This window comes from Mytilus edulis, chromosome 3 (genome assembly GCF_963676685.1).
Source record: "Mytilus edulis chromosome 3, xbMytEdul2.2, whole genome shotgun sequence".
Classification (NCBI taxonomy): Eukaryota; Metazoa; Mollusca; class Bivalvia; order Mytilida; family Mytilidae; genus Mytilus; species Mytilus edulis.
The window spans coordinates 62,538,999-62,554,538 of NC_092346.1; the positions used below are offsets into that span (position 1 = coordinate 62,538,999).

Below are 15,540 nucleotides of genomic sequence, written 5' to 3' on the forward strand. Positions count from 1 at the left end.
TCGCGGCATATGCTGTGTATAGCGTTGAAAGGGTTAAGGGTATACTGGCTGGTTGTGGAATAAATGTAAACTTGAAAAAAACAACTTTTAATGATTGTGGTTTGATTACCACAGGCTTAGTGGTTTCAGGAGAAAATATGATTCATATTAATTAACAGCAGACACCAAACGATGGTAATAGCACAAAATAGACAAGTGAGCTATATGCATATAAAAAAGATCCTTTAGATTTGAATGTAAAAGAGGTAAGAAAACTACAAAGATGTTTTGGACTATGCAGGAAATATGGCTAATCTACTATAAAGCAAAACTGTCTGAACAATGACTCCAGATTGTCAACCTACCCTTGCCAATAACACCAATACCATCTGATGTGGGGATTTTATCGTCATCCCAATCCAAAGCACCGTGACTGTTTACAGAGGCCACGCCTAATGGTGACAAAAGCGGGCCTGCAAACACAACAACAAATGCAAAGGGTAAGTGCTGATTGGTCAGTCATTTAAACCAATCAAAAGGTCTCAAAGGTGAATAGTAACATGCAGTGAATTTCAATGTGAAGGGACGCAGGGAGGAATATTGAACAAAATATTTGTGCACAAAGCATCTAAATACCACAACTTATACAATGATGTGAAAATAATAGGAATGTGCTATCTTATCTATCTACAGCAAATGAATAAAATATTAGTTTAAATATGATCAATTGGGGTGGGGATGTCATAATTAGCTGTCTTATTTTAGCATCCATGTATTTTCTGTAAAAAATCAATACATCACCAGGGCTTGGTATAAATCAGCCTTAAAAAGCCCTTAATATACAATTGTGAAGACTGAGTCACTTTCACTGAATGTTACTTTTCCCACCAAGTTTTGAGGTCCTTTTGAAATACCATAAAAACAATGTAAGTGGTTAAAAATCATATGCCTAATAACAAATTGTAACAGTAAATGTTTGTTGTAACTTAATATCATTTACATAAGTATTTTATTTTAAAGATAATGAATCAAAACTCGTAAATATACTAAATACTGAAACCATTCAAAACTTTGAAATTAAAATTGATTTAAAAAGAAATTTATTTGCATCAAAAGATTAATCTGGTAATAATATACATTAAGCAAATAAAAATCTTCACTTAAATAAGAACAAATTAAAACTAGTTCTACTGATTAATTATGAACTTTTAACATAGTGCTTAAAAAATAAATCGATAAATCAAGTGTTATAAAACATGAAAAATATCAAAGTTGTGATAAGAAAATTCATCTTTCATAACAATTCGGTGACTGAAAAATTGTAAAACGGGAAAACATTGATTTGATTTGAAAAAAATCCTTTGTTTGAAGTAATTAAACTGTTTTTGTTTTTTTTGAGTGAGAAATCACTTTAGACCAAGATTTTACTTGACAATATCTATATATTTATCAGAAAGGCACACTTTTCAGATTTTAACTATCAAACGTTTTTGTTCTCCAATGACAAACTTTCTGTAAAACAAAATAATTAAAACACATGTATAAGTCACATGATAGTCTAAAAAATTATGAAAAATTCTACAAGAAAAAATCTTAAATAAAATTCAAAAAATCTACTGACTGTTACAAAAAGTTATTGAGGCATAGAGCTCCATTATGAAAATCTCTTCAGCTTGTTAAAGTATCGAATTAATACTGATTTTTCTCCAAAGCTGCTATCATTTCTGCCGTGACACACAGTAATTATTGATTATGATTAAGTAATGTACAAAAAAGAAGATCAGTTCATTAATTATCTCAAATGAAACATCTGGATTCCTTTTTTATAATAATATTAATGAAGTTAATAAGATATTTATCAATATATAGCTTTCCTCTAGACTGACAGATGTAATTAATAAAAAAAATCAGAAAAAAAGCATGATTAAAAATAATCTGTTATTTCCATTCTAATTTATATTACTAATTAAAAGATTTTTTGCTGTACTTTTAAGACAACCATTTTGAAAAATTGCTACTTCCATTTTTATAAGCCCCTTCTGACACAAGCAGAGATAACAATGTAAAGTTACTTTAAGCTCATTTAACTCTTATTTCAAATCTTATATTTAGTATTCAGAAGTTTTGTAAGAATATTTATAAATTGAACTTATAAATACTAAGAATGTGATCTTCTTTTTTACACAAAAAATGTTTAAATTAAAGTGCTTTATGCAATTTAGGTCAAATCGTAACGAAAAATTGTGAAAAATATAACAAACAATTGACGTCAAAAGTACCTTTAGGTTGAACACGCCTCCTCCGACCATTTGCTCCCATTATTATTGGTTTTGTTTCATTTGGCTCATCATTATAACCTTTCCCAACAACCTGGACGTCAGACGTCCTGTTTTCACGGAAAGTCACGCCACTTGATGGATTATAATCTATACGTATCACAGATGATTTTCCTATTTCATTTTTATTAGTATCCACTGTAAGGTCATGTGGTTTACGGTCAAGTGAGTTAGTTCTTGCTAATTTTGGTTTTGATTCAAATGGTGATTCTGTTTTCTTCCTGAAAGATAAAATAAAACTTCAATGAGAACTTTACTATTGTAATACTTCCAGTTTGTTTTTCTTGGTTGACATTAAACTTGGAATAGTTTATGCGAAAATTATGTCTAACTAATATGTGTCCATAGTACACAGATGACCCACTGGCAACTTCATTTTATATGTTCAGTGGACCTTAAAATTGGGACCAAAACTCTAATTTGGCATTAAAGTTTGAAAAAAAATTGTATCGAAGGGAACATGTCCACTTAATATCAAGTTGATTGGACTTCAACTTCATCAAATAATGTATGAACAGTTTTCATCAACATTGCCAGTACTACCTACCCTTTCCTGCCACGACTTGATAATGAATTAGCATCAGACTCAGAATCTCTATTTGAAGATGCTGTGCTCCATATTCCACTTTCGTGTGTGTCAGGTGATGGTGACCTTGACCTTGAGGATATGCTTCGCTGACTCCCATGTCTGCTGCTGATCTTTTCTTTCTTTTTACTGGCACTGCTCCTGATACTCTTCAAGGAATGCATCATCTTAAAAAAGATCATTTATACATTTTGAATCCAGGGATAAGTATTAAGCTTTAATTCAATAATGTTTATCATTATATATTCATTTAAACGACTGTACTTATGTATACTTTTCCTTCACTGCAATGTATAAAGCAATCCATAATAAAAGAAAATTTCTTATACGTGAGAGGATCCAAATACCCTCTTGTTTCACCTCCCTGTATCTATTCTTATTAAATTTATCATGCATTTTTTTTTCTACCCTGATGTTGGTGAAGCTAATGAAATATACTTTATACACCTAATCGTAGAAATGACATCAATATATACAAAATAATGTATTATGCTTCAAAAATGAAGGCCCAATATGCTTATAGTTGCACATTAATAGCAATTATTATTATTTAAAGTAAAAGTGATGACAATAACAAACTTGTTATTCTTATGTTTGTTTCATTTCTACAAGCACACTGATAAATTTCTGATATTCACACCAATATGTCATTAAATGATATATATGGCAACGAACTGTTATAATTACTGTTGTGATATTACAGCTCTCCCTGCTCTGTTGTAAAGGAGTTCATTCAGAGTTTATTATCCTGAACCTACATTCTGACAATCATGTTCACATCAAATTCATTAATCTCATGTATTTATTGTGTAAAAGTATTGAACCCTCTGTATTCTATGAAGTTTTTTTTCATACTATTTGAATTCTTTGCAGGAAATCAATAATTTTCTATGATCCTCTATGATAAAACATTTTGAAATTAAAAAAATATTAACAGATAAAAAAATAATGAAAAAACCAAACTAAATCCATAAATTTATGAACATTCTTGCAAAATAAACAAATATACTTTTTTTGTCTATGCTGTCTTAGAATGTCAATTTTAACTTTCAGGATATTTTCTACAAGAAATGATACATAAAATATGTAAAACCTTCATCTACAGCTAAAAGGCGAAGCAATTAAAAAGCAAACTGTTTTAACATGAAACAATATACTAAAGGATCTTTCTTATATTTCAATAATTTGATATGTTTTTGATGTACATCAAATTGAAATAATAAAAAGAAATCTTCATCTATATTATGTGTAGGTTTGTTTTACACTATACATTTTGTTCAAATTCTTAGTAAAACCATGTGGACGGGATTATATGCAAACCAACCTTAGGGCCTCCGTGGATACTCTTCAAATATTTCATCATCTGTCAAATAAAAAAACACGTTTGGAAAAAGTTATCAAGGGTGCAACTACACATACCTTGAAGCTTTCCATAGAAACAGCAAGGATATGAATTTGTAAAGTGATACATGTATAAGGAAATTTTAGCTAGCCTGATGTTAATTGTTTTTATTTACAACTTGACAACTACAAAATTAAGTCCAGAAGAATTTAAAATTAATATTGAAAAATAAAAGCCTCTGGTCAGTATATTAAATAATAAAGCGTTTTAAGGACACCAGAATTTAGAAATATACATTTTGACACCAGAACATTGAAATATACATTTTATTTTTGAAGGAAGCCCCATGGGTTGCCTATTATACTATACAGTAGTCTAAATAATAAATAGTGTCTTAATTCTTTTCCTAACAAAGTGATTAAATCTAGGAAATTATATGAAGTTTTTTTTAGTCCTACTGCCTCAAACTGACTTAATTAACATCAAGCTAGCTAACTAAATAGAAAATTTTATACAATATCATGCACAAAAGATAATAGAATATAAAGATAAACAGTACATGAATGAACAACAGTAGACTGATAAATATATCTGCATGCTTAAAAAATCTAAAGATGACTAAGAAAGACAAAACCAGTAGCAAATTTTCAATCATTATTTTAAACATTTTTCTTTTTGTCACAAATATTTCTTCAGCAAAAGGTCAATCAGAATTGTCATATTCTCATTGACACTATACATGTTTTATTTAAGTTTCTAGAATTTGACTTGTTTTTAGTAGATTTTCTGAGCCAAATGTATTGTTGGTAAGCCAGTCAATAATAGTGTAGAAAATACCTGGCCATATCTTGTATTAGAAGGATCCTAATTGTACCAGTTGAGAAGTAATGTCTATTGGTTACCTACTTCTTACTTCTAGTAACCTATACTATGTATTTTAGTATCAAATAGAGACTTAGGTTTATCTGCTGGCTAACTATACTATTTTCTAGTATATCTTTTCTCTTTTAGATTCTATGCCCAGTTTTTGCCATATTTTGCCCAGTATGTTGACTAAAAATTAAGTATTACTTATTACTTTTTTAAAATGCTAAATAAAGGTCTTGAATAGTTCTGTCTGCTTAATAAATAAGTTGATTAGGCATACAGTTTAACCTCTGAATCTTAAAGAGAGAAGAAAAAAACTGCTGCCAAAGAAACATCTAAACATACACTCGAAAGGCTAGCGAAAAACTAACAATATGATAGTTTGATTACCTCCAAGTGTGATTCCTCTGCAAGTGTACTCTCTAGGGATGTGGCATAGGCACTGTCACCATCGTCATCACGTTGATGGCTTATCAATCTCTCCGTAGATTGTGCGGGTATAGGAGGAACTTTCTTTGGAGTACTTCTTTTCGTAGCAGATCTTGCCAAGGCTGCTTTTGTTGGTATGGGAGATTCATCATCTTTACCTGACGAAAGTAAAATGTATTTTTTGAGTATTTAAAAGTTGTATACTGATTATTCATAGCAATTTATGTATGCATATCAGATACAATCCATAATAAATGGTCGGCAATGGCATATAACATCTAATTACATAAGTCTTTGATTATTGGTTGCTTTTTGATTTCATGCACATTCAAGTCAAACACAATAATATTTGGAAATCAAATAAATATTTTGTTTGAAAACTGTACATTCAGCAAAACTTCAAAGATTTTGAAGACTTACAAATCATATGGAATATTGATTTCCATTTTTTTTTTTAAATGTCTTAAATATCATCTGTGACTAATGATTTATGACATTTATGCAATTTTCAATGATTTTTATAATAAGATTTCACAAATTTATTATTTCATATGGAATTCATCAATGCAATTTGCAAATTTTGTTTCCTTTGTTAGAATTGATTTATGATCATATAGATCTTTAAAAAATAACTTTGTTTACTATAAATTTATCAAAACTGAAACATAAATTAACAGTCTACTAGATAGCACTGTTCTAAATTTGTGACATTTCTATTAACCTAGAGGTTGTAAAAGACCAAAAAAACTCACAGAATTTTCAATAAACTAAAAAAACCAATGAAACTACATTTTAATATATTTAGGGCCAATAAAAACTCAGATTTACAACATAGGTTCATGCTTTAACCTGGCAAAATTGAAGTAGACCTATATTTGAAGGATATGCGTAATTGTACACAATGTCTGCATATATGACCTATGCTGACAGGTCAATACAATTAACATCAACATAATTCCATAGTTACCACCCATTTGAGGTGTCTACTTGTACAAATGTTTACTTATACTATGAGAAAGTTTTTGAAACTTTTGTTAACCAGATGATTACAAACATAATCCACAAATCATCTATTGTGTGTCTTAAATGCATTTTTATGCTCTGAAAACATGAAAGCCACCCCCTGTTTGCATACTGTGAGTCTCAATTTTAGGTATCAAATCCTATGCATTCATACACTGTGTAAACATCTTCCTATATTATGTTTACTAAGCTAATAATTGTGCACATAAAACCTTCTTCTCAAAATTAACACAAGTTTAGATAAATTCTTTAATCTACATACTATCATAATAATTTAGTTGACCTTTTCTAGAATTAAACCAAAATTCCCTTTTATTTTTTGTTCTGAAGAATATTTATCTTATAACCCAATTATGTTGAATATATAAAGGTTGGGGCACAAAAATAACAGTCCTGAAATGATGTTTTCCCTTTTTGCCTTTATACATAAGACTACCTTCCAAGTATAATGGAGGTCTTACCTCTCCAATAAGCCTCTTCATTGTGCGTGTTAGGTGGGAGAACGTCAACTACAATAATAGTTAGTGCACAGTTAATATTCTAAGTCACACAATTAGTAACTACACAAAATTATATACATGTAGATCTATTAAAACTAACCTGTACTCATGAAGTTAAACTAAGTATTGTGGATTCAGTGATTTACGAGGGTACCAATTTTCATGAATTGAAGAAAAATAATTTTTTTCTGGTTTATACAATTGGATGGTTTTGCTAAAGTTTGCATTCAATCCTATACATAATTGGTTCTTTGTTGAGCATCTAAATTTGTGGTTAATCTTTACCAACAAAATCCACTGAAATAGGTACCCACGAATATTCTTGAATCCACATAATAGAATTAAAATTTTTAGTTGGTAAAATTATTCAAATAACATCTACTAAGAGAAATAATGGGGTACATATAAACTGATTAAAAATGAATAAATTAAGGAGGAATAATAATGCAGATAAGATCTACTCGGAAAAAAAATGAGGGAGATAAATAAGGGAAGACACAGATCTTCTTCAAACTAAGTTAAAAAAAAAGTGACGATCGCTGATCAAGTCTACTTTGAAAATAAGTCCAACAAGTGACAACACATAAATCAGAGCTTCTTTAAGAATCACTAATAAAGCATACATTTAACAAAATATTATATAGAAGCAATGCAAAACAAATCTACTCAGCTTTGGCAAAAAATATACATAAAGCTGGTTTCAAAATGAAATTGTGGTGTTTGTTGTTAAGTGTGAAGTGCGATAAAGTTTGTATTTCTCAAGGCTTATATCCAACAACTGAATTTTCCTTACTAACCCAATACTATTTGTTAAATTCCTATTTAACAAAAATCTCTTTTTCAAATTACATTGTACTATGGTGAATACTTATGAATCATTTGATGGTATATATCTGAAAATATCCTCAGGAAAAACCGAGTTACATTCTCTAAGTAGCAAATTCTTAATTACTGCTATCAATATCTAAAATTATGTCTTACAAAAGAGCGAATCTAAAAATTAAGTCTATTTATTTTCATTCTATTCATGACAGGTAAATAAAGCGTTCAGTCGAGAGCATGATTACTTAGATTGAAAACTTCAATTAAAACCCCTCAACACATGTAATCATTACTTAAAATGTCAATTTTTGTTTGTAATACGAAGATTTTTTAACCTTTTCAGACTAATATGGAGAGAAATAAACTGCACCAACTTGTACAAAGACTGATGACATGATATGGAAAGTCAATCGAACACTTCACGTCCACATACAATAAGGAATAGTAACAGGAAAACAAATACAATATAATGAAAACATGATGTAATTTTACTACCTTGAGAGAACGTTGGTCCAAATATTATAAAATCATTATGGAAATCACAATTATTTCTATCATCAAAATAATACAACACTGAATTTCATTCACTTATTATGAATAACCGCCTCAATTGGCAATTGTGATAACAATGACCTATTATTTAATGTAAAATCTTTCACTCAATTGCAAATCTTGATCAATATCAACATGTTAATAATTTTCAATGGAATCACTTATTAATTATTACTTTCTAATGAACTTAACCCTCGACAGACTGTCAATTTCTAATATTGAATGCAAGTCTTCATTTATTTGATATATTTTTAAGATTTTTGCTTGTCATTGTAGATTTCAAGGATTTAGAAGCCTTTCAATCAATTTCTTTTCTGAATACACCCTTCTCCAAAAAAAATGTCAAATGTTTTTTGTACTGTTATTTATAAATTTTGGTTGCAAGTAGTTCAAAAAAGTTCAAAAGGTGCAATTTCTTCTTTCCTTTTCTTCTTTGTGTGGTCTTTACTTAAAAACCGAAATCTTTTACATGTGGTCAATCTTATTATTAAATGTCACTCTATTTAAATTATTACAAAGCAAAAATAATGAAAAGGAAAACATAGCTTAGATGACTCAGTACAACCTAGGTAAAAGTTATTTAATCTGCAATTAAAAGAAAAACATTGTACTTAAAAGAATTCCATAAGCAAATAGCAAAGGTTTGTCTAGTCAAAACCACTGCAATTAGGATTATTTGTCTTCTAAAATTTTGCATCATAATTGATGATTTAAACAAATATCACTCTTTTGTTTTGAAATTCCACGAATGCCAAAAAATAAAAGCTGTACATTTTGACTCTTTAATTTCTTTTTTTTTCTGAGATCATTCAGGACATATATTAATTTTGCACAGAAGGAATAATTTAACGAATATCTAATAGTAATTAACCTATCCAGTGAATGGGTAATATTAATGTTACGTGTATAACCAATCTATTTTCAATAATAGATTTGTGTTTGCTAAGCCCATCAGTTTATAAATCTCCCACTACAAGGGCCAATAAATTGATGATATATAACTTATTTGCATCATCCAAACAGAAGACCTTCAATTGCTACATCACTGGCATATCCTATCAATATTCAATTATCAGATGTAACTTAAGTTTGATGAATATGTAATATTTTTAATTCAGACCAGCAAATCATTACTCAATTCTTAAAACTGTAAGAACTAGCTTGCAGGGGGAAAAAAAGATTTTTTTTTTGTCTAATCAAGACTATGAATGAATCATGAACTCAATTGCTTACTCAACTGGGAAAAGTGGGTCCCATTCCCTCTTAAAATTTTATTTTTTAAAACATCATAAAAATCACTGGAGCCACACTACATGACCCTGATATGCCTGATGGTTTATCAATTTCCTATTGATTTGAACAATTAAAGGTAGGTCATGACAATGTCTTGGAAACACTACAATTTGACAGCAAAAGTCATTTACCTGTGTATTGTATAAGTTTGTTTTAAAGTGTTCTGATAATGCTGTTACAGCAAAATGACCATAAAATGTCTACTTTATTACAACACGTTTGTTTGATGAAAGAATATTAAAATTTCACTGCCCAGAAGCAGCAAATGTTAAATTCATTAACACGAATATTACAAAATTAAAAAAGGTACAATTTCATATTTGACTTGTTTTATTGTTTGGTACTGAAGTAATCAAAGTTGTAAGTTCCTTTGGGTTATTTTTTATGCCAGCATTTACGTACCAATAACTGGTGGTGTCATCTCAAGGGAAACAAAATGAAAATAATTCTCTTTGAAACTTTAAGTAATCAACTTGTGCAATTAATTGATTCATTTATTTCAATAAGGACATTTGTAAGTAAAAAAAAGAGTAATAATTGGGTTAACACACCCACTTAATATTAATGTTATAACCAATAGTAATATCAACTTGGCAACTAAAACTTCTAATTATAGAAAAACACAAAAACTTTTTTTTACAAATTACAGAAATAAAATAAGTCAAATGTTTGTAAACTATTTTAACTGTTATAATACCAGCCCTATCTACTTGTAGCAGTCAAATTCTACTCAAATATATATTATAGATTAAATGATTTATTTGAAACTAGACTATAAATAATTATTTCTATAAATGTATTGCTGCAATTAGACCATGAAAGCAATAATCCTCTAATAGCAAAAATAATGCAAACCACACAACCACCCAGTGTTAAGAAGCACACATTAAAACCTTTCCCATGCTTGCCTATACTATTATCCTTGGTATGGATATGGATTATAGTGTACATTGTACTGACATTTCATCTAGTACTTACTGTATGAATGAATTACATGCTATACACACACTCAAAACAGTTCGAACCTCATACAAGATATATCTAGTCATATTCTGAATGAATCTTCATTTTGACTATAATTTTTCAGTTTAATTAATTAATATTGGTACAGATTCATATCAATTAATATACTAATCGGGTTTAATATTTTCAAACATATTATTACATTCGTTATAAATTTGTAGACTTCCTATCACAAAATATTCTGTTTAATTATACTTTGCTCTGACGGCAATATAATATTGAAGTTACAAGATGTGACAAGCTTTACAAACACGGATGAAATTAGAAAAATCTTAGCATGTAAAACTTTCCATTTAATATTTCAATTGCTTGTGGGGTCCAAATTTTTTTTTCAAACCTATAAAATTTAAAAGTTTTAAAGAATATGTAACCAATTTCCTAGAATTTGACTTTTCAATTCCTAATGAGCAAAAGTTAATTAAATATTTCATTGCATAATCAATCATCATCTTTGTACGAAAAATAGAATGAGTTAAATCTTGTATGAGGACTTGTCTAGAACTGATCAGGATAAACCGCACACCTATTTCATCATGCATGCAATTCCTACTTACGATTTCCAGTAACCTCTAGGAAAGGTCGCACTTGTGGTTTGTATTGACCGTGTTGGTTGTTGTTCAACTTAATTTTTGATTCTAACAAACAGAAAATGGAAGAAACTTCAAAACATTTGTTTTCTCTAGTAGAAAATGTAGGTATAAAAGTAAATAGTCTGTTCTAGTATAAGTTGTAAAAGGAACAGATCAGAAAGTGGATATTATAAGTTATCTACAGTGCGCCTCAGGGCGTACTTGGATACTTCAGGGTGTTAAAATATCCATATCTAGGGATATGAACGTAGATAACGAATTTATCCCCGGTCTTAGTCTAAATCTGGTTATTTTTAGAGAAATTCGACCACCAAGTTTAACGTGAAAGTAACATTTTTTTCATTGTTTAAATATCTTTTATTGAAATTTAAGATTTTGACATATTTTTAACAGGGTGTAGGGTACTACCTTTGGTAGAACCCTACAGGTAGACAAATAGAAGACATTTTTAATCTAAAGACAGAGAAAGTGAAAATCTAAAGACAGAGAAAGTGAAATGGGTAGAATTTGGCACTTAAAGTTGTGAGAGTTACATCATAGACGGTGTGACGTCAGCGTGGGTCATTTGCATAGCTAGGTCAGCATTGACAATGTGGCAGAATAGTGATGCATTTACTAAAATGAGTGCAAATAATCCACATAGTAAGATAGCATCTTTAGTGTATTAAGTATCTAATTATACAGACATAATGGATAAACTACAGAATTCAATATTTCATAAGGAACAACCATGGAACTACAGAAAACACGTGAATTTCCCCGATGTAATGGGTAGCAACGTCCGGGATATGGGTTAGCAACACTCAGGGGCTATGGGTTTTGTAACGATGTGCGTTAACCAATCAAAATCCTAGAAATATACTAAGCCGAGGATAAGAGTGAAAATCATTTGATCAGAAATAATAGGAAATTTTTTTAATTTTTTTTTTGGGGGGGAGGGGTGTGTTATATGTCAACTGTAAAATAATTATATACTGTCATCAAGACTCTTACAAGTGGTAGCTTAAATCACCTGTTTTATCAACCCTGTTCCTTCCTTGTAATTAAATGTTCATCATGTTCAATGACACTTAGCTTTATCAAAAGTCCCAAGGATTATATCCTCAACCTATGGGGTATCTACCAACTGATAGACCTGATACCAACAATAAAAAGATGCTATATCTGTCTCTATTTCAATTCTATATAAAAGTAACATTTTTAAGTGACACTAAAACTAATTGGTTATAAGTAAGATTTTCTTTGAGTCACTCCTGCATAGAACAACTTCAGGCTTTATTAACCCTGTAGGTTTTAAAAAACTCTTTATCACTCAACAAAAATAGAAATACCTGTAACGGATACAACTACTTTTTGAGATTTTAATCTTGTTGAATAAAAGTGAAACAAACACTCATATTGAATAGTGTCAAGTAAAATAAATTTTGCTAGTGAATTATAAAATGCACCTGCCTGGTTCAAAGATCTTAAAACATAACACTCAAGATCAAGACTTGAAGTGAATTAAACAAAAACTAAAATTCACAACAGACAACTTGAAGTGCTCAAAAAATATAAATTGAGAGCTTATAACTAAACAAAGCTTTGATACAACTTCTATGTTATCCTAGCAACTTGTTCCTGTATGAACTTTGGTGATATATTCTATTTAGAAAACATAGATCAGTCACATAATGAAGTTTAACAAAATGTCTACTAAAAATTTCAAAACTACGACTATATATACTTTTCATACATTTATTGTGAAATTTTGTTTTTTCCTAAGTCACTCTGTTACTTAACTAGTTTGAATTGTTTCTACTTTCATCTTGTTCTAAATTTTAAGCATTTTATTTATAAGTTTGAGTTAGAATTCAAACTTTCATTACTTATTTCTAGACATTGTACTTTTACGAGAAAGTAATTTATATTCAAATCCCAGTAATATATACCTTAGCAAAAGGTTAAATATTTGTCAAACACACCACCCCACTTCAGAATACGGTTCAATTCATGGCCAAAATTTTAAACAAATGCCATCCCACAACTTAAATAAGACATACAATATTGCAATAAATCTTGTTAATATCTATAAACAAAAATTTCTTAATCCCTTTAATTTTCTTACATATTTTAACTTTACATAGCCAAAATTTTAAATTCATGTATCTTTTACTATATACCGTACATGAACTTCCAAAACGTGCATATTTTCCTACATATACACTTATTAAGCAAGTTCATTACTAGTAACTTGCAATTTTGTTGAAATTCTAAAATTACTATTTCACAAAAATAAAGAAAATGTTTACCGTTTGAAGAAGAGCACACTAGTCCCATCCCATTACCAAAAGTCATAATTAACCATCAATATCCACATATGTTATCCTTGCAACAGTATTGGTAATAAAAATAAACATTTCCACAGTCATCGTCAAAATATCCAAAATAAGTTAAATTTGTATATCAAAATAAATCTTCATAAATAGATAAATTGAATGAAGAAAGTGGCAGAATCAAGACTGTACAATCATGTGTTGACCGTATTTATAAATGCAGTCAATGGATGTAAATTATCCCTACAATTAAAGTCATAATTTTCCTCTCTCCAGAATCAATCAAGCATGAATTATTACTATATCACAAATTAAAATCGATAAATGATTGATACACAGGTTGCCATCCAGAGTCTTTCTCGAGAAGATATAACTAACATAGAAGCCTTTGCGTAGATTACTGTTGTTACCGTTTGCAAACATTTACTTTTATCTCGATAAATTACATTTTTAAATCCCAAGATTCACTTGAAATAGTATTATATAAACCTCCTACAAGATATTGTACTTTCGAAAAGACAGGACACAACATAAAAAAAATCTGAATAATTATGTCAGATAGGAATTGAATAAAAAACTTTAATCAACATATTCTGGTTATTTCTAGTGATCAATTTACTCTAGTTCTTCACTCACTGATTTAAAACAAAAAGATCATGATTTGGTAGAAAGGTTTAAAAAAGTCTTTTTTAACTGTGACAAGAATAACCTGACATTACTTCAACATATGTAATTGTATCTATAGGACAGAACTGGAATACAAAAACAAAGAAATTCCTTACAGATTGCTCAAATATTTGATAGGGTGCGTAAAACTGTCAAGGAAAGTGAAGCAAATACGTCACTAAATAGTTCCAACTCATTCCTACTCACTTTGATGAATAAAAACATTATATTTTGTTTTTGAACAGAGAAACTGTCTTCTTTACAAACTTCCTAAACCCTGTACTGGTATCTTTGTTTTGTCACTGTTCATGATTTAAGTCTTTAAGCAATATTATTACTTGCAGCAATTTGTTTCAATGACGCTATAACAATCGAAAGATTTTTTTTAGCTAAGTCAACAACTGGCAGATAATTCCCCTTATATTGAGAGTTCTACTATAGTACACTTATTTTTCTATGAAAATAACAAAATATGATTGATTGATTGTTGGTGTTCTAACTCTACTTTTAAGCACCATTTTGGGGCTATTTCATGGCACCCAGTTTTTATAAATGGAGGAAGCTGGAGTGCCTGGGGAAACCACTGACCTTCAACAGGAAAACTGACAATCCTAGCCAATTAATATTAGAGTCTTGTGCACCTGCACGAGCGGGGTTCAACTCATAACCACAGTGTTGACTGGCCAGTGATTATAGGACTAAATGTACTTAGGTCACTTGGCCACCAAAGCCCCCTCACAAAATATGATGATATCTATCATCTATTTATCAATACAACTTTAATTTGCTAAACCAAACAGAACTAAATGACAAAAAGTTCATACAGAGTTAAAAGTTCCCAATCATTTATTAATCCTATTAAGGTTAATATTATTTTGGTCTAATAGTTCAGACTTCAGAGTATATAAATTCAAAGTTCAATAAGAATCAGGAAAAGATGATGAAAATTTGAATTTGAATAGATATCAGATGTCATGGTACACTGAGGTCTTTCATGTATAACTTTGGTTAACTGCTCTTCAAATTTTAATTCATGTACTAATGGATTGCCAGCCTTTGGTTTAGAGAACTATTGACTAGAATTATGTTTTAATTCACAGAAGGTGCACCTAAGTTAATTCACTATGTTATAATACTGCACTGAACATAGTTTAATCGGGTCATTCTTGTTACTAGGTATATATATGTTAACATTTTTAAATAGTCTTTGTACTTTA

At 29.6% G+C, this 15,540-nt stretch overlaps 1 protein-coding gene across 44 annotated transcripts in view; it reads right to left on the reverse strand.

Annotated features, from left to right (window-relative positions):
- Positions 1–15,540, reverse strand: part of LOC139517071 (TOG array regulator of axonemal microtubules protein 1-like) — a 61,830-nt gene that overhangs the window by 19,331 nt on the left and 26,959 nt on the right. For 4 of the 44 annotated variants that reach the window (XM_071307703.1, XM_071307700.1, XM_071307697.1 and 1 more), the window contains 7 exons: positions 11,307–11,387; positions 7,024–7,071; positions 5,501–5,697; positions 4,226–4,264; positions 2,863–3,068; positions 2,259–2,536; positions 345–452 (listed from right to left, as the gene is read on the reverse strand). In XM_071307703.1, coding sequence (XP_071163804.1) covers positions 345–452; positions 2,259–2,536; positions 2,863–3,068; positions 4,226–4,264; positions 5,501–5,697; positions 7,024–7,071; positions 11,307–11,387 — 957 coding nt within the window. The remainder of the gene's footprint in view (positions 1–344; positions 453–2,258; positions 2,537–2,862; positions 3,069–4,225; positions 4,265–5,500; positions 5,698–7,023; positions 7,072–11,306; positions 11,388–15,540) is intronic. The other 40 variants (XM_071307723.1, XM_071307706.1, XM_071307704.1 and 37 more) reach the window with 15 other exon arrangements.